Below are 26,812 nucleotides of genomic sequence, written 5' to 3' on the forward strand. Positions count from 1 at the left end.
TACTAGTCTATAGGACTTGTCCTTTTTCCTGTCCACTAATATAGGATTGTTACAAGGGGAACTGATGGGTTTAAGTAGCCCACAAGAAAGAAAGTTAGAAATGATAAGCTGAAGCCCAGCCCTTGCCTCACGCCTTAAAGGGACTGCTTCGTGTGAGGAAACGGTGAGGGATCCTTCAGACTAATGAGGACTGGGGTAGCATTTTTCAGCCTGTCCAGGAATCCCGTGGACCAGACTGCTGAGTCATTTTGACTCTCCCATGTAGGGGTGAGAGTATTCAGTGATCTTCAGTTTGCATAACTAACATTTGGAGGGTTGGTTTTAGGACAGGATTTTCTCCTATAACTAAACTATTTGACCCCTAGCATTGGAGAAGCTCACTCCCAAGGAGGGGAGTTGGGCATTCAGGGACTACCAGAAAGGAATTAATGAAATTATACCCATCCCAGAGACAGCCCAAAGGAGGAGTGAAGTTCTAGTGGTGGGCTTTCCCTCCACACCCAGGACAGTGCGGAGAAGGCAATAAGGACAGAGTAGGTGGCCCCAATATCCAATAAAAGGGTTATTGTCCTACCTGCCACATCCATGCATACCCTAGGTTCCTTTCCAGTAATGGTGACCTCTTGAGGTGGGGCTGACTAGGGGAGGGGAGACAGCTTCAGACCTGAGTTACCATCAGCAAAGCAGTCGCAGCCTCAGGCCCAGGGACCCTTCAGTCCGAGGGACAGAGGGCTGCCCAATGGCCTGCACTCCTGCATTTGTAGCAGGGCTTTTGAGGAGGCTTATTACCACTAGGACACTCCTTTTCCCAATGCCCGGCCTCTTAGCACATGTGACACTTAGTGTCTTTTGGAGCAGGGCCTGCAGGGAGTCCTAGCCTCCTTCCGTTTGTTCTTCTCCTGAGCCCTGGACTCCCGCTCCAGGTCGCGGTTGTAAAAGACCACATCGGGGTGGTCAGCATTTCATCCAAGGAAACCCGAGGTCCCTGGAGAAACTTAAGTAACTGTCTCTTAATGTTAGAAGCAGATTGGGTTAGGAATTTGTCCTCTAATATTACTTGTTCCTCGTAAGACTGTAGATCTAGGTTAGTATGTTTAATGAGAGCTTCCCTCAGCCTTTCCAAGAAGGTAATAGGAGTTTCATCCAGAACCTGGCTAATGGCAGACACCTTAGAATAAATAATGGCCTTTGACTGTCTGACTTGAGTCCCGTCTTACTACAGAGGAAGAAATGGTTTCTCTGTCACTTTTGGGAATTTCTGTTATTATCCCATTCAGGGTCCAGGGATGGGACCACTGTTTCTCCTATACGGTATTTGTTGTCAGACAGGTGTAAATTGTTAGCAAGTCTTCTGGCCTCTTTAATTACCTTTTCCTGTTCAATGTCTGACAAAGTTTGCCCCAGAACTATCATCACATCCTTCTAGGTCAGTCCATATGCCAAAGCATCCAGATATTTGTCCGGATTGTCCAAATAGTTCCCAAGTTCGGCTTCAATTTGACCTCAATGAGGGAGAGAGGTCTGTGTATTAGTTGGGGCTGAATTCTCCTGCTGTTTCTATCAGGGGCAAGACCTTAGTTGTCATCACATCTTTAGGGGCGGGAGAAACAGGGGCCAGTAGTTGTGCTGGGGACCCTGGATACAGAGGTAGTGAAGAAGGCAACAAAAGGGCCTTCTCTGGGGTCCCTGAGGCTGGTTCAGTGAGCATTTGGGGATCAGTAAGCACCATTAGTAAGGCTAAATTTATACTTTTACATAAATTTCTATGGCCCCTCAAATAGAAAAATACTTGTAGATAAGGAATCTCTGACCATTTTCCAAGACGTGTATAAAAGAGCTTGAGTTGTACAATTGTGTTATAGTTCAGGGCCTCATTAAAGGGGCCAAACCTCCCCTTCCTCTAGTTGGTATTGGAGCCAAACTGTGTTACCAAAAAGGATGAGAAGGCTTTTATTTTTTAATTTTGAGGATCGAATTGCAACCAATTAGAAAGGATACATCTCACCAGGATGTGGTGGGAATGGACTCTTGATTCCTCATCTAGAATAGGGAAAAATTGGCTGGGGCAAGACAAGTCGCCCCAGCCAAGGGTGGTGCACAGTAGCAAGGCTGTCCCACACCTTTTCTGGATTTCTGGGTGTTGAAAAGAGTCCCGGTAGTTCCCACGTTCTTCTGGGAGTCAAAAAAGACAGAAAGGCAAGAAAAGCTTGCTGATCTATACTCACTGCATTCCAAATAGCTGGAGACAAAGGATGCAATCTGAGTCATGGCACCAAAATGTTACAGGAGTCTCAGTTCTTTTATTCACTGAAGCATCAAAGATCAGCCAGCTGATTAATATGCAAGCAGGGTTTATTATTGATACATCCTCAGGGAAGAGAACAGGCCTAGCTGAGGTGGAAGAGAGAGACTTAGGTGAGGTGGGAGATGGAGAGAGGGAGGGGGGGAGAGAGAGAGAGAGAGAGAGAGAGAGAGAGAGAGAGAGAGAGAGAGCAAGCGAGCTTGAGGGCCAGAAAGAGAGTCCTTGTCCCAAGGACTTCTAGTTTGCTGAGTGGGGTGGGGATTACATATTGATTTGTCAGGAAAAGGTGGTACATGCTCTTCCAAGGGAGGGCGTGACCTCCTAAGATGGGTGGAGGTCTGTTGACTCAGATCCTTATCTTGCTCCAGACCACCTCTTGTCAACTATTGCTCTAAAAACAGATACGTGCCTGGAGACAGGTAATCAAAGTTTTTTATGAGCTTTTCCTGTAGGCACTATAGACCCCCTCCCACCCCTCCTCCTACGTTTTCTAACTTCTACCTAACATTATTACAAAAGAGTCAAAAAGTTAAAAAAATGTCAAGTTTATACAGTAAAGTAAAAAAGTTACGATAAACTAAGGTTAATTTATTATTGAAATAAAATGTTTTAAAACAGTGTAGCCTAACTGTGTGGTGTTTATATAGTGCACAGTCGTGTACAATAATGTCATAAGCCTTCACATTCACTCCCCACTCACTCACTGATTCACTCAGAGCAACTTCCAGTCCTGTAAGCTCCATTCATGGCAAGTGCTCTATACAGGTCTACCATTTTTTAGGGTACCTTTACTATATTTAGATAGGTTTAAATACACAAATACCACTGTGTTACAACTGCTACAGTGCTCAGTACAGTAACATGCTGTACAGGTTTGTAGCCTAGGACCAATAGGCTATACCTCTAGGCATATAGTAGGCTATCCTATCTAGTTTTGTGTAAGTGCACTCTGAAGTTTGCATAATGATGAAATCACCCAACAATGCATTTCTCAGAATGTATCCTGTTGTTAAGCACTGCATGACTGTACTTATTTTACTGTCTGTCTCTCTCACTAGATTGAAAATGTTGTGTCTACTTGCTCACGGGCTGTGAAAGATTCACGAGTCAGGTAGAAATACAGAAGGAAGGTTTATTAAAGTAAGAGGAGGGTCAGCTGGGCAGATTCTGTTGAAAACTACTGCATGGAGTCTTTGTTTGGTCTCAAGTTTTATGTTTTCTAACCAGGATGGAAATAGCTTTGGCCTGTAATAGAAGTTTCTGTTGAGTTCGGCTTTGTCCCTTGGGGTGGTGGGAGGTGCAGTTAAGCTGGTTATCACAACCTTTCCATATGTTATGTAGATTTAAGTTGGAGCCAGGAGTGGATCCCAGACAGACACAAAACCTCTCCCAAGTCCCAGGGCCAGCACTGGGCCAAAGTAAATAGAAACATTGAAACTGGTATGCATAGTAACTGTAAAGGAAGCAGAATTATTAAGAGGTAAAGAAAGAAAAGAAAGCTTTAAAATATGCTTGTTAAATCAAATTGAACCAGAGATCCAAATCTCAAAATAGAAGACTTAGTGCCACCATTACAATCCCTCTGTCTTAACAGTAAATCACAGGAGGTTTGGAGAAAATGTCCGTTTTGTTCACTGAAGGATAGTACAATATACCACTCCAAAGCACGCCATGTTTGCATAAGAATCATTTTGAGCTGAAGGCAATGGAGAAGAAGCAGATATAAGCATCCCCTACTTTTCAAAAATTTGCTTTATGCCACCTAGCTTTTATGAAAAATGTACCTATTTTTGCCAATCAAAAGTTCTGAAGGAGTTTGCTTTTATGAAAAAAGGCAAAAGAATAATGTTCATCGTTTGTTTTGTAGGGAGCCTTAATAGAATCAGTGCACGACCCCAGCAGCGAGAGTGGCATTGCCAAGCTCCTTCCCTGGGAAGTACACTCAAGCGTATCAGCATGAAACTGCCATGGCTTTGAACTGTGTCTGTGAGCATCTGTGCTTTATCTCTATTCCATTAGCAAAATGGCTCCTAAGGTAGTTGCTTTTTTGCTTTATGCCATTTTGGCTCATGAAAGATCTCACAGGAACTCTTTGCTTTTGGATAGAGGAGAAACATGTAGAAAAAAATCTCTCTGCCATCCCTCCATCTGCTGCAAAGCAGGAAGGATTTCCTAAAGGTGTTCCCCTTCCCTTCTCTACCTGGACGGAAGATAATCACCTGAGACAACTCCAGGCCTTTCTCAGCCCAGGATCACCACCAGAGGAATCTATATAACAAACCTTACTAACTAGCGCTTATCTTCCATTAGTTTCCCCCATATACAGAGGGTGCCAAAAAATGTATGCACATTTTTTTCTCCCCTTTTCCAGCCTCCCCCCACTTCCCCAACTCAGGTTCAAGCTGTTATTTCTCAGTCTAGTTATGTAGGACACAACTCCCTGGCCCAGGCTGGTATTATGAGCCTTGCACTCCCCCCAGCTGAGGCAGTAGGTCACCAGTCGTTGGTCAGCCGCTCACAGCAGCTCACGGCAGCTCACGGCAACTCACAGTGTTAAGGCCTGGAATCGTCCACCCCTCAGACAGACAGAGGACACACACGATAATGCAAGTCACACAGCGAGGTTTATTTCCAACCAGCTGGGGTCCCAGTCTCTGCCCGACGCAGCGGGTTTTAACAAGGACCCCAAACCCTTAAAGCTAAGGGTTTTTATAGCGTTTTTAAGGCACTCAGTAATTTTCCATAGTCTTAGGGAGTACAAGATAAACTACAGGACTTACATAGCTTTAAGGAGTATAAGATAAACTACAGGATTTACATAGCTTTAAAGAGTATAAGATAAGCTACAGGACTTACATAGCTTCAAAGAGTATAAAATAAGCTGCAAGACGTCTGGTCTCTGTGCTGCAACTGCCCACATCCTGGAATTTACAATTAGGTTGTTTTAAGCTAAGGGCTGTTAACCCTGACCTTAAGGTTGCAGTTCTCTTGCTAACGGTCTCTTACAACAGCAGCTCACAGCAGCTCACGGCAGCTCTCGCCAGCTGCCGGCCACTCACGCTGTCCACTGGTCACTCACGGAAGCGCACAATAGCCCACCGCAGCACACAGCAGCCCACGCCGACCTCTGGTTGCTCACAGCAGCCCAGCTTCAAGGAGAGCTGTTGTTCACAATCTTAGCTGTAGAGGGCGCAGCTCACTGGCCCATGTGGGAATAGAACCAGAGACCTAGGCGTCAGGAGCTCCCTGTTCCAAACACATAAGCCACGGGGAAGGGGGGGGGGCCCTTTTTCACATTTCAAGAAAGGAAAAAACTGTATAAAAACTGTAATACTCAATATATACCAATAACAAAAGATGAGTACAAGTCACGTTTTTCTGGAGGTACTCAAAGTGCTTACCATCAGCATCCAGGCGTTTCCGATTACAGCGAACCTATAGATGACATCGCTTAAAATGTGTATACATTTTTTGGCACCCACAGTGTTTACTTTCTTATAATTTGCCACCTTAGAAACTCAACATTTTCTTCCTTTGTCTTATCACTTTTCTAAAACTGTATTGTTCTTTTGTTAACATGCTATGTAAGCCCAAGTTCTATCCCCCACCTTTGAGTACTCATCACTGGGGACTCCCATGTGTATGTGAGATGCACATGTTTATGAAATTTTGTTTATTTTTCTTCTGTTAATCTGTCCTTTCTTAGTCTAATTTATGGGTCCCAAGTGGATAAACCTAAAATAGGCAGAGGAAAATAATTTTCCTTACATCACCATAGTGTTCTTAGTATCTAGTACTGAAAACTATTGATTCATCAAATTAATGAATTAAACATTTTATTTTATGTAAGTGCAGTGTTTTATAAGCTAAAAATCTATTTAACAAACATTTGTTTCTACTGTAGAGCATTCATAGAGAAATGTTACTTTTCTTTCACACACAAAGACATATATATTGTTTCACTATTTTCTGAATACAACTAATATATTGTCAGGTTTGAGTAATTGTTGAAAAATTACACTATTTGTTTCTGAAAGCAGCAAGCAGAAAAGATGATTAGTACATGCTAACCTAAAATCTAATGACATGTGAGCGTGTTCCATAGTTCAGCGCCTACCAATCATATCCCACAGAGTTCTCACGTCAGCCGACAGCCGTAGGGCCCGCTCATAACACTCCAGGGCTTCATCAATTTCTCCTTTCAATTTGTGGACGAACCCAAGGATGCTCAAGCTTTCTATGTCTGAGGCATTTCTCCGAAGTTTCTTTACAGCCAGTCTCCCCAACGATCTCATACTTTTATCCCTTGGAGATGATGGCTCTTCTGTCAACATTACTGCTTTTAAATAATAGATAATTGCATTGGCTTCAGATAACTTCTGAAATTCTTGAAATTGGCCATAGCGGTAATAAATCTCTTGTTGTAGGTGAGGATTACAGACCTCCAGGCACAATGCTTTCTGAAAAAGGTCCTCAGCCACTCTGTGCTGGCCAATTTCTGCATACATGTCAGCCAGTTCAACATAAGCCATCTCATTTGTGGGCTTTAGCTGCAAAGTCTTTTCAAGTTCAGATATAGCCAGCTGACGCAATCGGTCGACTTCTTCTCTATCCCGTCCTCTAGGATGCCAGTTTGTAGCTCTCTTTATTTGAATCATTTGTGTCTTGTAACAAATTGCTATCTGGTGATGCACGAAAACAGAGTTAGGTGTTGCCTGTAAAGCCTTTTTTAGGAGCGGAAGAGCTTTGTCCACAGAGCCTCTTTTTCGGTAAAACTTGGCTGCATAGCGAAAGACGTAGGTCTGCGAGGACTCGCTGGTTAGTGCTTCTTCAATGTACTTTTCTCCCTCAGCTTCTTGTCCCACATCCTGAAGCTTCAGAGCAAGGAGCACCTTAATATATGCATTTTCCGGATTTAGCCTGATGGCCTTTTTTAGGACTTGCAGACAAGAATCTTCACTGTCCTCTGTTGTTTTGTTAAAACTATCCAGACGATAGGTGGCGATTGCACACCCAGTGCTGAATTCAGGGTTTTCAGGGTCCACTTCCAGAGCCTTTTCAAAGCAGGCCTTGGCCTGTTCATGATTCTTCCCTCCACATTTCAGCAGGGCCCATCCTTCCTCACAGTCCATCTCAGGACACTCCATTCTATAGCAGTTAGTACTGCCAAACTTCTTACAAGTGTTCTCTACCTTGTCCAGGTACGTCCTGGCTTCTGCCAGTCGGCCCATGTGGTAATACAGCCAGGCATAGTTGCCCCAGGTAACCAGACTTCTCAGGTCTGATTGATTGGCATGTTCTTGCTGGATTAAGTCTTCAGCTTTTTTCAAGCTCTCCAGGGCTTCCTTATTCTGGCCTTTCAGGTGTTTCACATAGGCCAGAAGGTTGTATATTCCCACATTGTATTTGGTGTCTAGGAACTCAATCTCATCGAAGACCCTGTTTTCTACATCAGACACTTCAACGTCTTTAATTAGCAAGTTCCATGTAAAGTGACATCTCAGTTGAACAAGTCTATCTTTAATGAGATTCCCATTTGATTCATCACTGTAAAAATAGACAACAATTAATTGTATTTTTCATGAGCATTCAGTCCAGTGGAAACGAAGCCAGCACTTTGAATAGTCAAATATTAACCCCTAATGTCCCTGCCTTCATAACCTGTTCCCTCCCAGGAGTCTATGATTGGGTCATTAGACAGAAAGCAGGTTGACACAAAAACCTTGAGGAAAGACATGGTTTTAACATGAAGGTTATGTGAAGGCAACCAGAAAGAAATTCATTCTTTTAATGTGAAATAATTTCAGCACCACCCTCAACACTGAAAAACCCTTCTCCCTTGCTCCTTTTCAACACTATAGTGCACCACTAATGCTGTCTGAAGAAATGTGGAGAGAGGGTTCATAGAAAGGTAGATTCCTTACTAATCTTTTCCATATTCTGAACTCATAAACACAGTTTGGTTTTCTCACTTTCCATGAAGGGTTCTGAGCAAAATGTGAGTGCCAAATATGCTTCCAAATGATGTGGTTCATGGGGTTCAAGCTGGAATGGAGAAAGTGGTACCATGCTGCCTTCCATGCCTGTATGAACTTACTCAACCCATTCTAGAGTGATTGACAAATGGGTGGGACTACCTCACAATGCCAGGCTTACTGCACAGGAACAGAAGTAGGGGGATGAGTGAACACTGCATGAGGTCAGATGTGCTTATGCAAGGAAGTAACAAGAGCCATTTTTGTAATTGATTTGTCAGGTAACCCTGCAGCCTAGTGGATGACAAGTACTCAAAATCTCAACAACTACAGTAATCTCTTAACTACCCACGGAGAAGAGAGAATGCTATTGGGTCAGTGTGACCAGAAGGTCCTTCCCGTATTTCATCCTCTTGTGAAATAGAACTAAAGTCCTATTCCCCCTCCTAGATCATGAGAGAAAAAAAAAAGTCTTAATACTTGAAAAAGTCATCTTCACATTCTATGTGGGTATATTTGCCTCTGAGTCTTCAATTATCTTACATTCCATACTTGACATCTCTCCTATTCATTAGGCCCAAGAGCGGATCCCAGAGAGGATGTTTTATGAATTGTTTTTTTATCCCAATGGATTCAACTTTTATACAAATCTTACCATCGTAACTGACAGTATCTAACCATAATCTAATCACATAAACAGACTACAAAACATTCCCTTTTAAAATAGAGACAGAGAGAGAAACTTCCCAAATCCAGGTGAGTAGAGATTCTCAGGCTTACTGCTGCCTCTGCAAATACAACTGGCAGCTCATGATAGGTCTCCCATTTCCCCCCAAGTCTTCACCTCAAAATCTCCCCACATTCGTACGTCATCTTCCCCAGGCCTCGGAGGTGACGTCCTGATCCCAGTCTGTCCTTTCTACAAGGCATGGCTGGGTGGCCAACCACTCAATTAAGGAGATTCAGTGACCTTTCTCGCCACCTAACTGTGGCCAAGAAATATTACCCAATGAAGCTTGTTGTTTTTTTTTTTTTTTTTTTTTTTTTTTTGTGTGTGTGTGTGTGTGTGTGTGTGTGTGTGTGAGTGAGACCAGGAGTGAGTAAAATCAATATTGTTCATTGAATACTCACCGAAACAGTGGTCACCCCAAAAGGAAACAGAATCAGGAAGAGCTGTGTACTCACATGCTCCCCTTCTGCCGACTGCAGTTCACGGTATGATGAGAACAAACATTGCCCCGGAAAGATCATTCACATAGAGTGACATGGCTTGAGGAAACTGCTAGAATACTGGGGGATGAGCCCTTCCAGGTTTTCTTATTTTATTAATTGATTTTAAATTATAATCAACATACAATATTATATTAGTTTCAGGTGTGCCACATAGTGATTCAACATTTATAGACAGTCCTTACAGAGTGCTCGCCACAACTCTAGTAACCATCTGTCACTATATATAGTTATTACAATGTTATCGACTCTGTTCCCGATGCTGTACATTACATCGCCATGACTTACACATGTACCCTAATCTCTGCACCTCTGCCCAGCCAGAGAATTTGTGAGAAGTAGAAAGAGGCCCTCCTCCTTCTGGGTGATCTAACAGGGCCAGGGTGCCATGCATTGATGGGTGAAAATTATACTGAATTTCAGCTCTCAGATTTGGTCCCCAGAGTTCTAGGGTTTCACAGATAAGCATTTTGCACACCCCAAAGGTCCAATAAAATTGCTAGGGCCCTATCTTGGTGAAAATGAAACTTAGGGAGGGCTGTCTCTGCTTTGACTACCAGTACATGCTCAGTTTGGGCAGTGGAGAGGAGGTTTGCGAGAAGCAGTTTTGATATGCAGATTCTCCTAGGCCACATTGGCCTAGGAGATAGAGGATACGTGGACCTTCTGATGACTTCAGTGTTGTGGAAAGATCCATGGGGGACAGAGACGTAGATTTTTGTGGAACATGTCAAATTCTTGTCTAATGTGTAACCATCAACAATGGCCCCAGAGATGTGATTTCAGGGATGTCTGTGATGGAAGCTGCTTGGACCAGGGCCAGTGGCTTATGCCTAAAGGAATACTCTAGAGAGCCATTATCAGTTTGGAGTATCGAGAAGTGCCTTGTGTCATGACTGACTGTGCAGCTGCTGAAGTGGGGTACTCTGCTGCGAGCTTCAGTTAGGGTGATCTAGATATTCCCACCGTAGGGCCCAAGTCAAGGAGCCACGGACATGCCCCTGCATGGAGCCTGGCAGCAGGCATCCAGCCTTTCCCAGGAGGGACTGGCCTGTGCAGGGGGACAAGAGATCTTAAAAGGGGGGGTGACTTCCAGTCAGCTATCCCCTTCTAGTCCTGTATCAGATGGAAATCTTCTAGCGAAATGGAAAAAACAGGGGTACGAGAACTTGCCTGTGGTGCATTCAGACACGGGACACCAATTTTGGGACAAATCATTTGTCAAGTCCCCAAAAGCAAGTTAGAAGTGGACCAGATCTTTGAGTGCACGCACTGCAGCTGGCTGCCGGGGCTGCTCAGGCTGAGGCCCTCTGGCCCTGACCCCTCTCCACCCAAGAGTTTGAACTTTGTGGGTATCTGCCTGTTGCACCACTCCCTTTTCTGGGAGTAGCTCTTCTTGCAGAGTGATGCTTCAGGTTTGAGTTGGAACATGGTCTTGATGTGTGAAGGCTTTGATATTCATCAGCTATGATTTATAGAAATAAAACTTTTAAACCTCAAAAAAAAAAAAATCTCAATGAATTATTCTGCGGCTATCAACAAACTGATTCTAAAGTTTTTATAGAAAAGCAAAAGGCCTGGAATAGCCAACACAATATTAAAGAAGAACAAATTCAGAAGACTGACTCTACCCAACTTTAAGATTTACTATGGAACTAGAATAATTAAGACAGTATGGTACTGGCAAAAGAAGAAGAAAGAAATAGATCAAGAGAACAGAATGCAGAGTCGAGAAAAAGATCGACACAAATACAGCCAACTGATCTTTGACAAACGGGCATAGGTAGTTCAATGGATAGTCCTTTATACAAATGGTTCTAGAACAACTGAACATCCACATGCAAAAACAAAACAAAACAAGAATCTAGACACAGCCCTTACATCATGCACAAAAATTAATTCAAAATGGATCATAGATCCAAATGTAAATGCAAAACTATAAAATTTCTAGGAGATAACATAGGACAGAATTGAAGTGACCTTAGGTTTAGATATAAGTTTTTAGATACAATACCAAAAGCACCATCCATGAAAGATGGTGATAAGTTGGACTTCATTTTTGATGAATTGCACTTTATTGAAATTAAAAACTTCTGCTTTGTGAAAGACACTGTTAAGAGAATAAAAAGACAAGCCACAGGCTGGGAGAAAATATGTGCAAAACACATATCTAATAAAGGACTTATATCCAGAATACACAAAGAATTCTTTAAATTCAACAAGAAAAAAAAAACACAATTAAAAAATGCACACATATTTTGGTGAATAGACACCTCACCATAAAAGATATACAAATGGCAAATAAGCATACGAAAAGATGCTCAACGTTATATGTCATTAGGACGTTGCAAATTAAAACAACAATGAGATACCACTGCATACTATTAAAATGGTTAAAATCCAAAATACTGACAACACCAAATGTTGGTGAGGATGTGGAGCAATAGGGACTCACATTCATCGCAGGTGGGAATGCAAAATGGTACAGCCGCTTTTGAAGACTGTGGTAGTTTCTTACAAAACTAAACAAACATACCCTTACCATACAATCCAGCAATCGTGCTCCCATGTATTTACCCAAATGAACTGAAAACTTATGTTTGCACAAAACATGTATATAAATGTTTAGAGAAGCTTTATTTATAATTGCCAAAATTGAAAGCAGTCAAGATGTCCTTCAACAGGTGAGGGGATAAACAAACAGTGGTGCGTCCAGGCAATGGAATATGACTCAGCAGTCAAAAGAAATCAGCTATCAAGCCACCGAAAGACATGTAGGAATCTTAAATGCACATTGCTCAGTGAAAGAAGCATCTACAAAGGCTATATACTATGTAATTTTAACTAAATGGCATTCTAGCCAAAGCCAAAGTATAGAAATAAAAAAAAAGATCATTGGTTGCCAGGGGAATAGAGAGAATGGGGAATGGAAGAGTAGGTGGAGCACAGGACATTTTTCAAGCAGTGAAACTCTTCTGAGAGTCTAGTGGTAGATACATAATGTCACGTACAATGCAAAAAGTGAACCCTAATGTAAATGATAGATTTCAGTTAGTAACAATGTATCAATTTTGGTTCATCGATAGGAACTACTACACCACAGAATGCAAGATGTTAATTATAGGCAAAACTGTATAAGGAGGGAGCAGGTGGATTGGGGTGATATTTTAGAACTCTGTACTTTTCTGCGCATTTTTTTCTATATGCCTAAAAGTGCTTTAAAAATAAAGTTTATTAAGTGAAAAAAAAAAAAAAAAAAGACTTGCAATAAGGTTGGGTGACTACCATACTAGGGGGAAGGTGACTATGGGGATAGGGAGATGGCTCTGATCATCAGATCTGCAAATGTCTCAAAGATTAGTCAGAAAAGAGCTTTTCTTTTCTATGGAGGAGTAAACCAGGCTAGAGAGAACTGGGTGTGAGGGAGGGCAGGAGCAGGTGGGGAGATCCAAAAGCTAAGTAGGAAATAATGTTTCCTTGTCCTCAGCCAGATTTTGAGAGGGACTGTTTGGCATTCCAGTGCTTGTTGAATCTGAGGGGTGAGCCAGATTTCAGGGTCCTGTGGGGTAGGAGAGAAATTTAGTTAAGTTAAATTTACAGGCTTTTTATTCTGATTGGTCAGTGGAGAAAAATCGTTCACCTAACCATTTATGAGACCTGGAACGGGAATTTGGAGGATTTGTGTTTGGCCCTGTCATAGGTAAACAAGGAAGGCAAGACAAGCCTTAGCTAAGCAATAGGGGAAAGGGTGATTCTTGGCAGTTTGTCAAAAGACCAGAAGGGAAGCTGGAATAGACAGGTTCACTACTCATAGGTCCTGGAGCCACATACGCTAGGAAGGGCCAGGCAGGTTGCAGGCAGAGAGAGGGAGGCAGGACCTGGGGCACAGGTCTTACTTATGATCCATGGGTAAAATGCGTTAGTGTTCCCAGGATAAGGCTGCATGAGTCACTTCAAACCAAAAAGAATGGAGTTTTGGTAAGCTCCACAAGAGTCCTAGCTAAGGGATACACAAGGGGAAGGCTGTGGGAGGCGGGGAAACTGTTGATCACAAGGGCTGTAGCCGAAGTCATATCAGGAACTTATATGTGCTTGTGACCCTAGAGGCGTTTTATCTAGGACGTGCACTTGCTTGGGGTGTGGGGGGGGGGGCAATGTTAGTATGAGTATGACTCTATGTTGAGGCCTGTGAGTCCTACTTGTGAAAATCACCAGACCCACGGATTGTGCCAACATCTTAGCATTCACGTTGAAAAAAACAACAATGCAGCAGCAATTAGGAAATGATAACTCCATCTGGTGAAGCAAAGGAGAAGGACAGGCCAAGACTGGCTGAGTGGATCTCTCTTCAACCTATCCAATTTTCTGTGAGGATTCTGCTTTATGAGAGTCTCTTCCCACAAATGGCTGCCCTTCGATTCCCAAACCATGGGAATACTGGCTAAGGACACAGCATCATTCTCAGGCAAACCTGGGTTAAATGTCCACTTTCTGGTAGATCCCAGTTGCGGGTATGTTTCCACACAATTTAGGAAAGAGAAAGGAGCAGGGACATCAAAACTCTTCTGTTGATTATCTCAAATTGGAGTCAGCATTTCTCCATAACCATGAGTGACTGTGCATGTGGCGGGGTGGGGGTTGGGGTAGTGAAATGGTATTTGGCAGGGAGGCAATTGTCAAGGTCTTCCTGGGTGCACAGCAACCCTGGTCTACAGCAGAGGCTGCTACCTGGGCACTGGACTCAGCTGAGGCTCGAGCTGGAATGAGAGTCAGAGTTCCCACAGTCCTAGGATGGGCTGGCTACAGAATGAGAGTGTTAATTCAAGAAGGAGCTAAAATGACTATGTTGAGAATAGCATGGCATGGCTGTAGCAATTACCCACCGTCCTTAGCAAGAGAAACTTTGGGAATTAATATTCTTAGTCACACATGCAAGCCACACAGTTACTTCATTCTTGAGTGGGAAAATTTTAATTTATTGTAGAATGCATACTTTAGAATACATTTTAGAACGTATTGTAGAATATATTTGTAGCATCACTGTCAAGAACACACACATATATACATGGCTGAAGTCAAGAGCAACACATAAGGAATATTGCAGGGCTCGTCAAAAGCTAGACTTCTAGGAGGCCCAGAAGGTTAAATAGTAATGGAATGAAGGATGTGAGATTCTGTGGGTAGGCAGTCACCAGTAACGACCCTTGGAAAGAAGAGCAAAAATGGGGGATTTTTGGTGAACTCAGTGCAAACTGAGAACTAATCACAGCCTGCAGGTCTGAAGCGCCATTTCTAGTAGTCTTTTGTCATGAGATCTGCAGACTAGAGAACTGTGTATGGCTGGTATGGACGGGAGACAGATGTGAGCAAACAGCTCTCTAACAATGTACCTTAAAGCAATAAGCAAGACTACCTTGCTCAGCAAGCTCAGATTGGGAACTGCTGCCTTCCCACCTTTCTCCCCCTCACGACCACTATTCCAGGCTCCCTGTTCTCTGTTCCTTTTTCTCCTCTCTGTTACAGCTCAGGAGCCGAGAGGCTCTCCGAGAGTAGAGCTCTCTGCGCCCTGGCCTACTCTCTCACTGCTCTCTTCTTCAAGCTCTGATGTTGGCAGGAAAAACCTGCTTATGCCTGACGGGCTGTTCCTTAGCAGGCAGCCTAGTTCCTTCTCAAAACATTCGGCTGCTTGCAACAGATTTCCGTTCAGCTTGTGAGTTAAGCCTTGGAGGTACCAAGAATTTGGTGTATTTTGTGGAAGCTGATTTTCAGCGGCATTCTGTGGTTGGTATTTCATCTTTTCCTTCTCAGTTGATTCGGTGCTTAGGGACAAACCTTTTAAATGTTGTTGGACAGGAGTGTCTTCAGACGTCCCATGATACTCCTGTAAGTTGTAACAGCCCTGATGGAGTTGTTTCCTTTCAGTATTGGGGAGCTCCCTATTGAAAGCTGTTTGGTGACATTCTTTTTCCGGCTCAGTGAGATCAGAATATGCATACAAAGCACTTAGTCCCTTCTTCATAGCTTTACTTGAGTAGTCCATAGCATATTTGCTTAGTTCTTCAAACTTCTCTCTATTCCTACTAACTTCAGAGTACCCTGAGTCCTGAATTTGGTTGGCTTTTTCCCTATAGCAGCGTGCAATCTGGTGACAGATGTAGCCACTGTTTGGCATGGATTCCAACGCCTTTTGAAACAGTTCAATAGCTTTGTCTGTATCACCTTTTATTTGGTAAAATTTGGCTGCATTGTGAAGGACATCTGTTTGGCGAGGAGCTTTCTCCAGGGCCTCTACCACCAACGGCTCCCCTTCGGTTTCTTTATTTATCTTTTGCAATTTCAGGGCCAAGAGAACTTTGATGTACTGATTGTCAGGATTGAGCTCAATGGCATCCTTCAGAATACTGACACAGTACTGCTTCTGTAGTTTATCATCCAGACCGTACATTGCGATTGCCAGTCCAGAGGAGAATTCTGGGTTGTTGGGTTTCTTTTCCAGAGCCTTCTCAAAACACATCCTCGCCCTTTCTTTTCGTTTTGCTCCACACTGCAGCAGTGTCCACCCTTCTTCCGAGTCAAGTTCAGGACACTCAATACTATAAGGATTTGAAAACTTCTTGCACACGTGTTTCACCTTGTCTACATAAACCTGAGCTTCTGAAAGTCTCCCCATGTCATAGTAGATCCAGGCGTAGTTTCCCCAGGTGACCACACTTCGGATTTCTGCTTGGTCAGCGTGCTCTCGCTGGATTAACTCTTCAGCTTGCCGTAAGCATTCCAGGGCTGCCTCGTTTTGGCCTCTGTGGTGTTTTATGTAGGCCAACAAGTTGTACATGGTAGCTTTGAACTCAGCGTTTAAAAATTCAATCTGGTTACACACTCTAGCTTCTAGATCATGTGAGACACTTTCTTCCTTAAATAAGTTCCATGTGAAATGGCATTTCAACTGTGGAAGGATTTTCTCCAGAGAGTTCTTATTGACCTCACTGTGGAGTAAATAAACATGGTCTTTGTGAGTACAGCTGCCAAGCATTGCACCCTGTGATACAATTGCATGTTAATTGTGTGTGTCACGTTGACTAGGCCATAGGATGCCCAGATTTCTAAAACATTGGTTCTGGGCATGTCTATAAGGGTGTTACTGAAAGAGAATAGCATTTGAATCAGTAGACTGAGTGAAGCATGTTACCCTCCCCAACATCCCATGTGTTGAGAGCCTGAGTAAAACAAAAAGGCAGATGAAGGGTGAGTTTGCTCTCTCTGCCTGGCTGCTGAGCTGGGACATTGGTCGTCTCTTTCCCCCAGACTGGGACTTATACCATTGGCACTCCTGGTTCTTCAGCCTTGAGACTTGGACTGGAGCTCAATACCTCTAGCCCTCCATTAGTTCAGAGGCTTTTGAATTCAGACTGGAACTACACCATTGGCTTTCCTGTGTCTGCATCTTGCAGACAGTGGGTCATGGCATGTCTCAACCTCCATAATATCATGTCACCCAATTTCTCATGATAACTCCCATTTTCTCTAGCTCATTCTAAATACTGTATTTCCCTGGAAATAAGACCTAACTGGATCATTTTTGGAGCAAAAATTAATATAAGACCTGGTATGATATTATATTATACCCAGTATTGTATTGTATTATATTATATTATATTATATTATATTATATTATATTATATTATATTATATTATATTATACCAGGTCTTATGTAAGACCGGTTCTTCTGTTATATTAAAATAAGACTGAGTCTTATATTAATTTTTGCTCTAAAAGATGCATTAGAGCTGCTGGTCTGGCTAGGTCTTATTTTCAGGGAAACACAGTACATAAATATGTACCAGGGATAAAGAGTGGGGGAAACAGGGAAAGGTTGGTAAAAAGATACAAACTTTCAGCTATGAGATGAAGAAAATCTGAAGTTTTAATGTATAACTGGTGTCTATAGTTGATAACCCTGTACTGTATAGATGAAGTTTCTGGAAAAAATACTATTGCCTTTCTAAAAGTCAATATGCCATTTGCCAAGGTTTCCTCACTTACTAATTTATATTATGTGTTTGAAAGTTGCTCTAAATACTCTTTATATGTATACGTACAAAGTTTACTAAATTACTGTACGACAATTAAATTCAGATATTTAAAGGGAGGACAAGCAAGCAGGTAGAATGATGGCTGCTTTAACTTGACAAAGAGAATGTCTAATTTCAGATGAAACATGGGGAGTTGAATGCCCTTCCTACCTGGAGATTGTGTATTTAGTAGAAAGCATTGAGGAAGTGGGAGTCCCTATGGCCCAGGAAGAGATTTCTCATGGCCTCAAACTGTAGCCAGGAGGTTTTGCTGACCAGAGCAGATAAAAAGCAGCACTGGTACTAAGAAAGGAAATATCCAGAATTGACCCATTTATAGTCTTTCCTCCTTTTCCTGCTCATCTACCTGGATGGTGACAGACAGCCTGTTGGTGCTGCCGACTACGTGCCACATCTCCTTCCAGGGTCTAGTCAAAGCCACTACTAGAATAGAATCTTGAAAATTTCAGAAAGAGGCCTTGTTTAAATGGTAAGAGTAGGAGTTTCCAGGGAAATCTCTGAGGCAGCTTGTACTACAGATGCTCTGGTTATATTCCAGAGGACTAGATGAAGGGACAGGCAGACCTCATGACTAGTTAGTTGGTCAGAACAGGCACAACTCAAGGAGCCCATCACTTCAAAAAGTGAGCCACAACACCAAAGTTTCCGCCAAAAAAACTATTAGAACTGATAAATGAATTTAAAGTAGCAGGATACAAAATTAATACTCAGAAATCAGTTGCATTTTTTTTACACCAATGATGAACTATCAAAAAGAGAAATTAAGAACACAATCTGTTTTACAATTGCATCAAAAAAAGAATACTTAGGAATAAATTTAACCAAGGAAGTAAAAGATCTGTACTCAGAAAATTATAAGACATTGAATAGAGAAATTAAAAAAGATACAAATAAGTGGAAACATATACCATGCTCATGGACAGGAAGAATTAATACAGTTAAAAATGTCCATATTACACAAAGCAATCTATAGATTCAAAGCAATCTCTATCAAAATACCAATAACATTTTTCACAGAACAAATAATCCTAAAATTTATATGGAACCACAAAAGACCCCAGTTAGCCACAGAAATTCTGAGAAATAAGAACAAAGCTGGAGGTATCACACTACCTGATATCAAATTATACTCCAAGTCTATAGTAATCAAAAGAGTATGGTCCTGGCATAAAAACAGGCACACAGGTCAATGGAACAAAATAAAGAGCCCAGAAATAAATCCATGCCTATATGGTCATTTAATCTATGACAAAGAAAGCAAGAATTTTCATTGGGGTAAAGACAGTCTATTTAATAAATGGTGCTGGTGATAACCGGACAAAAAAATGAAACTGAACCACCTTTTTATGCCATATACAAGAACAAACTCAAAATGGATTAGAGACTTACACGTAAGACCCAAAACCATAAAACTCCTAGAAGAAAATATAGGAAGTAAACTCCCAGACATTACCCTTAGTAATATTTTTACTGATATTTCCCCTTGGGCAAGAGAAACAAAAGAAAAAATAAACAAATGGGACTACATCAAACTAAAAACTTTTTTCACAGCAAAGGAAACCATGAACAAGACAAAAAGACATCCTACTGAATGGGAGAAGAATTTGCCAATGATATATCTGATAAGGGGTTAACATCCAAAATTTATTTTAAAAAACCAACAACTTATATAACTAACTCAACACCAAAAAGCAAACAATCTGGGGCAGCTGGATGGGTCAATTGGTTAGGGTGCAAGTTCTTAACAACAAGGTGGCCAGTTCAATTCCCACATGGGATGGTGGGATATGCCTCCTGAAACTAAAGATTGAAAACAGTGACTGGACTTGGAGCTGAGCTGCGCCCTCCACAACTAGATTGAATGACAACGACTTGGAGCTGATTGGTCCTGGAGAAACACACTGTTCCCCAATATTACCCAATACAATAAAAATAATAATAATAAGTATTAAATTAAAAAAAATAAAATGAAACAAACAAACAGAAAAACCAAACAATCCAATTAAAAAATGGGCAGAGGACCTGAATAGACATTTCTCCAAAGAGGACATACAAATGGTCAATAGACATATGAAAAGATGCTCAATGTCACTAATCATAAGAGAAATGCAAATGAAAACCACAATGAGATATCACCTCACTCCTGTCAGGATGGCTGTCATCAATGAATCCACAAACAACAAGTGCTGGCGAGGATGTGGAGAAAAGGGAACCCTCGTACACTGTTGGTGGGATTGCAAATTAGTGCAGCCATAATGGAAACAGTATGGAGGTTCCTCAAAAAATTAAAACTAGAACTACCTTATGACCCAACAATTCCACTCCTGGGTATTTATGCAAAGAAATCCAAAACACTAATTAAAAATATATATATATCACTCCTATGTTTGCTGTAGCGTTATTCACAATAGCCAAGATATGGAAACAACGAAAATGCCAATCAATAGAAGATTGCATCAAGAAATTGTGGTACATTTATAAAATGGACTGTTACTTGGCCATAGAAAAGAATGAAGTCTGACCATTTGCGGCAACGTGGATGGACCTAGAGAATATTATGCTAAGTGAAATGAGTCAGACTGAGAAAGACAAATACAAGATGATCTCACTTATATGTGGAATCTAAAGAACAGAATAAAAGAGCAAACAAAACAAATAGACACAGAGATGGAAAAAAAACTGACAGTTGCTAGATGGGAGGGAGGATTGGGGGATGGGGGAGAAAATGAAGGGATTAGAAAGTACAAATTGGTAGTCACAAAATAGTCACAGGGATGTGAAATACAGTATGGGGACTATAATCAATAATGTTGTATAGATTACGTAGGGTGTCAGATGTGCACTGGACTGATTGGGGGGATCACTTCATAGATTGTGTAGATGTCTGACCACTGCGCTGTACACCTGAAGCTAATGTACAATAATATTGAATGTCAATATAATGAAATATATACCTATATATAAAGTCACATGTAAGGGGATGTAAAGTACGGCATAGGGAATATAGTCAATGATATTATAATAACAATGTATGATGTCAGAGGGGTAGTAGATAGCAGGGGTTATCACTTTGTGAGGGGAATGAATGTCTAATCATTATGTTGTTTTTGTACACCTGAAACTAATTAAAAAATAAAAAAGTGAGCCAAGGAACTCTCCAGAGCAGTACTTCCTACATTTTAATGTGCACATGGACCAAATCACCCAAGGAGCTTGCATTTCTACATTCTGGGATGCTACCTTTAAAACAACTTCTCAGGGGGTGTTGGACTCAGACCACACTGTGAGTAGCAACGGTGCAGGAAGACCTTACTTTTTGGAAGTAATTTCCAATCACTAGTTTTTCATCACTAAAACACCCCTTAAATAGACAAGCCTCGCTTTAGGTCAACATCCTTCCCATCCCTCTGACTCCCCACCCATTTTGGGCTTCTTCTACTCCCATTTACACACATGCAAGGCAGGGAGCGTTGAATATTCATAGGAAGTGCCTGCGATCCTCTTTAAATACTTATTCCCCCTCCCCCCCAGGTCTATTTCTGATCTACTCAATTAGGATTTCAGAATGCAGGGCCCAGAAATTTGTATTGTAACAGGGTGTGGGGACAGAGCCAGGAGTGCAGTTTCCAGGCTCTCATGGAAAGGTGGCCTACCTAAAAGGTGCTCACTCGGGTAGTAAATGGCCATCAACTGTGATTGGATGGTCAGCAGCTGTGGCTAGTTGGCCATCAGCTGTAACCAGTGAGCCATTGGCCACTAATATAACTGCTGTGGCTACGCTAGCATAACATGGGGGCTAGCAAGAAGATGGTGGCTGAGCTAGCAAGCAGCGGAGTGTCGATTGCAGATAGTGTGGCTCGTGCTTCCTGTGTCTCCAACTCAGTCGCTAGCGAGAATATAGTAGTATGACTCCCCTATCTATGGCTCCATGGGTGTTCCTTTTTGGCCTCACCATATCCTGCGTTCTTATGTGGGGAGCGGGAGCTGAGACCCCCACATGACACCCAGCACGACACAGGGCACTCTGGTTGGTTGTGATACTGGGCACCTGTAACACAGTTTGAGAGTCTGCAACACTTTCTCCCTGTTCACAAGGTGGGGGGGGGGGGAGGTCTAGCAGGTCAATAAAAAGATATAGTTCTCAATTCTGAAAAGCAAATTGCAAAATAGAAATGACCTCATTACGAATTGGAGTTTTGCAGTGATGAATTTGTTGTTAGCACATTTGCTGGGAAGAAAGCATGCTTTTACAATAACCACCACCACCAAAACAGAACTCATGAACACCTCTGATATAGTCTATAAGAAACAAAAGAGGGACCAGGACCTCCACTAACTGTCTTCCAGGCCCCAGCTCTCATTGCTCAAATTTTGCCTGAAAGGTTCCGAGCAGGTTTTCCCTGTAGGCTCTCAAACAAGCTCCCGCCCCTTCCCAGCTGTCAGTGCTGCTGGGAACACTTCCCTCAGGGTCCTCAGGCTACCTGACTTGAAACAGAAAGAGCCACAGAAATAGAAATGCATGTATTGGGAAGATCGATTTATGATCAAGTTAGAGAAATGCATATTTAACTGATAATCAAACACTGAATCAGCATAATGCCAGACAAAGCGTGCAAGAACAAGATTTGTGAGAAATGCTCCACTTCCTTTCAGAGAAGCAGGGCCTGTTTACCTCATGATGGCTGTTTCCTTGTAATTCTGAATAGCTGGGGTCCAGGCTGATGCTATATTCTGCTTGTAGATTGCAAGCAAGAGCTGAAAGGTTCCCACCCTGCCCTGGGTGCTAGAGCCCTTAGGTACGTGCTTTTATGGATCAGAAAAGGACAATGAAACTGACACTGTCAGTGCTGTCGACTTTCCCCTTGAGGAGAAATTGAAATTGGACGTGTGAGAGCTGAGCTTACTTTCGGCTGGGAATATTGTTCTACACAGATTCTTAGAATGTGTTTGAAAGTTTGTTAAAAAAAAAAAAAAAAAAAAAAAAAAAAGCACTGTAGATGCTTTCCAGATCCTAGGCTCTACTCCCAGAGATTCTAATGCAAGCTGGGGGGGGTGGGAGGGGGGGGCGGGGGAGGGGCTTGGGCTCAGGAACCTGCATTTTTATAAGCACCCTGGAATTTCTGTGGCAGGAGTCTCTGTGCCACATTTTGAGAAACACTGTTCTAGAGGTGTTTAGAAAAGCAATTTCCTATTGACTTGTGGGAGTTAATGTCACATGCCAAACAGTGAGTCAGACGATCTAGAAGAGAGGAAAAGAACCATAGGATACCTGGATTTAGTGTATCTCTTTCACAAGCTCTGGGATATTTCTTGAATCACATCATTTAGCTTCACTTCCTTACTTTCAATATGGCGTAGAATGAATTGTCTTCTACTTTCCATCCAAAGTATGGAAAAGTATACTGTGGGGAGATCCCTTTTACCTTCATCTAAGGTATGGCCCTAAGGAGTGGGTCACCATCAAAGAGTGGTCCTCACTCTCCAAATAGGGACCCTGAGGGCCTAGTCCTTCCAGTCCTGGCCACTTCTCTCTAATGTGAGCATAATTAAAAGCATTAACACATTTCACCCTGTTGTTCTTTGTGCACAGAGCCAGAAAATGCTTAACACTGGATTTCGGGGCTTCACTAATGATCCTGCTCCTACACCTACTCTTTGTGTTAACCCTTGGGCAAGTAATTTGCCCTCTGAGCACCATTTCACTCACATAGAAAATGAAGCAAATAAAAAAATAATAGTTCTTCCTTCTGAGGGCTATTGGGAGAATGATATGAGATCATGAATGTAAAGGGCTTAACAGAGTACACTACCAACTACTGATCACATAGAAACTGTTTACCACCACAATTACTGGTATATCAGTGTTATAATTTTAAGTGAATTTTGAGTGCGTGAAGGGAACAACAGAGTTCCTCAGAGGATGGGGCAGAGAGGAGGTACCCATCAGCCTGCCGGCAGGTGTTACGCATTACCCCAGGTGGTTTCCTGCTTTGACAGATTGTAGCACCGCTAGGGAGGAGCTACTGAACCTGCTGTGGTCTCTACAGCCTTTGGGAACAGGGCACATCGATGTGGGCTTCAGTCTATCATAGTCCAGAGAGCCCCCCCCTCAGAGTTCCTTGGGTCAGTAGCTCTGGACACAGCCAAGCACTTGGGCAGAGTGGCTACCAAGGCTCTTGGCAGGACCAGATATTGTGGTCAGCCCTACTCATGCATGACCAGGAGCCCATTAGGTAGAAAAGGGTAATCTAAGGCACTTGGTAGTAAATTCCTTTTAACCTACTATCCCCTACCCCATCCCTACTTTGATATGGCAGAGCATTTGGGAGCCCTTGGGTCTTCCTTTCCTCACTCCCTGAGTGGTTACTAGGATCCTTCCTTCCCAGGTTATCAACCCCCTCAATCCCTCCTCCTAGGTGTTTGATGGGAAAGCCTTCTTTTTCTCTCAGTTCTATCTCTCTTTAGGCTCTATGTGATGGCAGGTCTATATGCATTTTTTCAAAATCAAGTTTACTCAGATTTTGCTTTACATATAATAAAATGCACCCATTTTAAGCGTACAGTTTAATGAGTTTTGACAAATGTATATTCCCCTGAAGCCACCACCACTATCTCCTTATAGACTATTCGTATCATCTGCAAAGATCCCCCTGTATCTTCCTAGTCAATTCCAACCCCATCCTCCACCATCTGCCTGGCAAACATTGCTCTGCTTTCCATCACTAGAAATTAGATCAGTATTAGAAAAGAGATTAGGTCGTTACATTTTGAAGAGAAATTATTTTCTGCTCCTCACCAGCTCTCATCACAGGAATAAAAATCAACTTTAACCTTTAAGTTTGTTTTCATATAAGAAATGGGAAAATGCGCATCTGTCAGCATCGTTTCTTCTACTTCACATCTTGAAATGAACAAACTTTCAGGGCAAAATTCCCTTCAATGTAAATTGCATTTGCACTACCACACTACCAATTCCATCCTTAATAATATCTGCTGAAAACAAGTGCTTCCTTTAGAAATGACATAAAAAGCTTTTTAGTCCTTCCGAGAAAAACAACAAAAACCCACAGTCATTCCCTTAGGTCTAACGCTGAATGAGCAAACTTTGTGCCTGAATAGATCTAATTACCTCTGCCAAGCTTCCCTCTCATCCCAGCTCCCGGCTCTCAGCTCCTCCAACTGTTCCAGTGAACAGTTCTACAAGTTTAAGGAGCTGAGGGCGTATACCAGAAAAAGCCACAGAAATAAAAAGTGTCCATACTGATAAAGGCACGTTTACTCTGTAACAGGACAAACTCAGGAACTTGTCTGCATCCAAGAAACTCAATTTACGATTTGCATTCAAGATCAAAGTTGTTTATGCATTTTTATCTCACTGACCTCATGATGGCAATCTGCTTCTCTGCTGGTCTGAAAAGCTGGCGTCCAAGCTGATTTGCTCTTCAGAAATCTTCCTTCGTGTGCCTCAAGTAAATGCTGAAGGAGCTATATAGAGGGAAAATGGGTGTGGTGGGGAAGGCATCAGCTGATGTTTTCTTCCTGTTTCTGAGTAATTGCCTTTTATGAAAGAGACGAGGAACTGGAAAGTGAAACTGATTTTAAATCGAGAGGAAGAAAACATAACTGAAGATTGAGATCTGTTATGACTTACTGAAGTATGTTGTTTAAAATCATGATTCAAACTACATACAACACTCTTCTGACCACATATCTAGGGTAGGTGCCAGAAAACTGCATTTTTAATAAAGTCTGTAGGAGATTCACCTAGAGGGGTTTCTGGGACCACCTCCACGTGATGTGAAAAATTGTTCCAGAAATCTTTTTAAAAAGAAACTTCACCCAGTAAATTTATCTGTGGGAGACAATTGCACCTGGAGACCTGGATTTAATTCTGTATGTTTAGTTTACTAGCTCTGGGATTAGCAATGAGTCAAATCCCTGAGGCTGAATTTTCTTTTTGCCTCATACTAAACACAGGAAACCAATCCCTGGAATAATCCCGGAGCAATTTAAATCTTTGAGATCTAAGGCAATCAATCATTTAGTTTCCCCAGCTGTAAAATGGGAAACAGTGTCATATAATATTGTTTAATGGCTGGCTAGCTAGCTGAATAAATTTATGTATTTATGCTTTGAGCTCTAAAGAAGTAATATTATCCTAAGAGATTTTTTTAAAATAAAATTTCTGAAGGGTTTCAGAATGAACTTCCCCAAAATGTGCCATTTTGGCATGTGGACTATTTTGAGCTGAGGGCAGTTAAGAGCAAGAAAACTCAAGCTTTTACCTTTCTCTTAACTACCTAAAAGAATTTAGATAGGTACATAATAGTGCAAACAATCTTAGAGGTTAAAAATAGAAGGTGATAGAAGAAAAGCTTGCTTTTTTTTATATATACAATTGTAATAAGAGTACTCATTCTTTTTTAAAAGTTATATTAAAATATAAGTCATATACCATATAATTCACCCATTTAAAGTACAAAAATAGTTTTAGCATTTCACAGAGCTGGGCAGCCATTACCACAATCAATTTCAGAATATTCTCATTACCCCCAAAAGAAACCCCACACCTCATTTGCTGTCACCTCCAAGCCTATGATGCCTCCCAGCTGTAGGCAACCACTAATCTACTTTTGGCTCTATAGATTTGTCTACTCTGGACATTTCATATAAAAGGAATCATACAGTATGTAACCTTTTCTGACTGGCTTCTTTCACTTAGCATGATTTTGAGGTTCCATCTTTGTTGTAGCATATATCAGTGTGGGGACAGAGTCCCAGAGAGCAGTTTCCAGGCTCTTGGCCTCATGTGGAAAGGTGCTGGCTCGGGTAGAAGATGGTCATCAGCTGTGACTAGTTGGCCATCAGTTTTTACTGGTTAGCCATTAGCCACTGTTTAACTGCCGTGGCTAAGCTAGAAAGCATGGAGCGTGTATTGCGGATTGCAGAGAGGCATGTTGCAGTTAAAGTGAAGTTGGTTGGCAGAGAAGCAGATGGCAGGCTGCAGATCATGTGGCTCCTGTTTTCCTGTGTCTCCAACCCAGCCACCAGCGAGACTGTAGTGGTATGACTCCCCTATCTATGGCTTCGTTGGTGTTCCTTTTTGGCCTCACCATGTCCTGCATTCTTATGTGGGGAGCGGGAGCTGAGACCCCACATGACACCCTGCATGACAATTAGTAAATATTTAATTTATTTTTATCATCAAATAACA

The 26,812-nt window shown here is 42.0% G+C and overlaps 3 protein-coding genes across 3 annotated transcripts in view; 1 reads left to right on the forward strand and 2 right to left on the reverse strand.

The window, feature by feature from the left end:
• Positions 1-26,812, forward strand: part of SLC16A12 (solute carrier family 16 member 12) — a 185,119-nt gene that overhangs the window by 137,266 nt on the left and 21,041 nt on the right. The window lies entirely within an intron of this gene.
• On the reverse strand, positions 4,908-25,118 carry LOC141572924 (protein IFIT1 homolog B-like). The gene is made up of 2 exons (XM_074339411.2): positions 24,979-25,118; positions 4,908-7,849 (listed from the first exon to the last, which is right to left on the reverse strand). The coding sequence occupies exons 1-2, from the start codon at positions 24,981-24,983 to the stop codon at positions 6,409-6,411; spliced, it is 1,446 nt and encodes a 481-aa protein (XP_074195512.2). The 5' UTR covers positions 24,984-25,118; the 3' UTR covers positions 4,908-6,408.
• Positions 12,126-25,118, reverse strand: IFIT3 (interferon induced protein with tetratricopeptide repeats 3). Its single transcript, XM_019739018.3, has 2 exons — positions 24,979-25,118; positions 12,126-16,490 (listed from the first exon to the last, which is right to left on the reverse strand). Exons 1-2 carry the CDS (start codon positions 24,981-24,983, stop codon positions 15,032-15,034), a joined length of 1,464 nt encoding a protein of 487 aa, XP_019594577.1. The 5' UTR covers positions 24,984-25,118; the 3' UTR covers positions 12,126-15,031.

This window comes from Rhinolophus sinicus, chromosome 15 (genome assembly GCF_057876585.1).
Source record: "Rhinolophus sinicus isolate RSI-liver-muscle chromosome 15, RSI-T2T, whole genome shotgun sequence".
Lineage (NCBI taxonomy): Eukaryota > Metazoa > Chordata > Mammalia > Chiroptera > Rhinolophidae > Rhinolophus > Rhinolophus sinicus.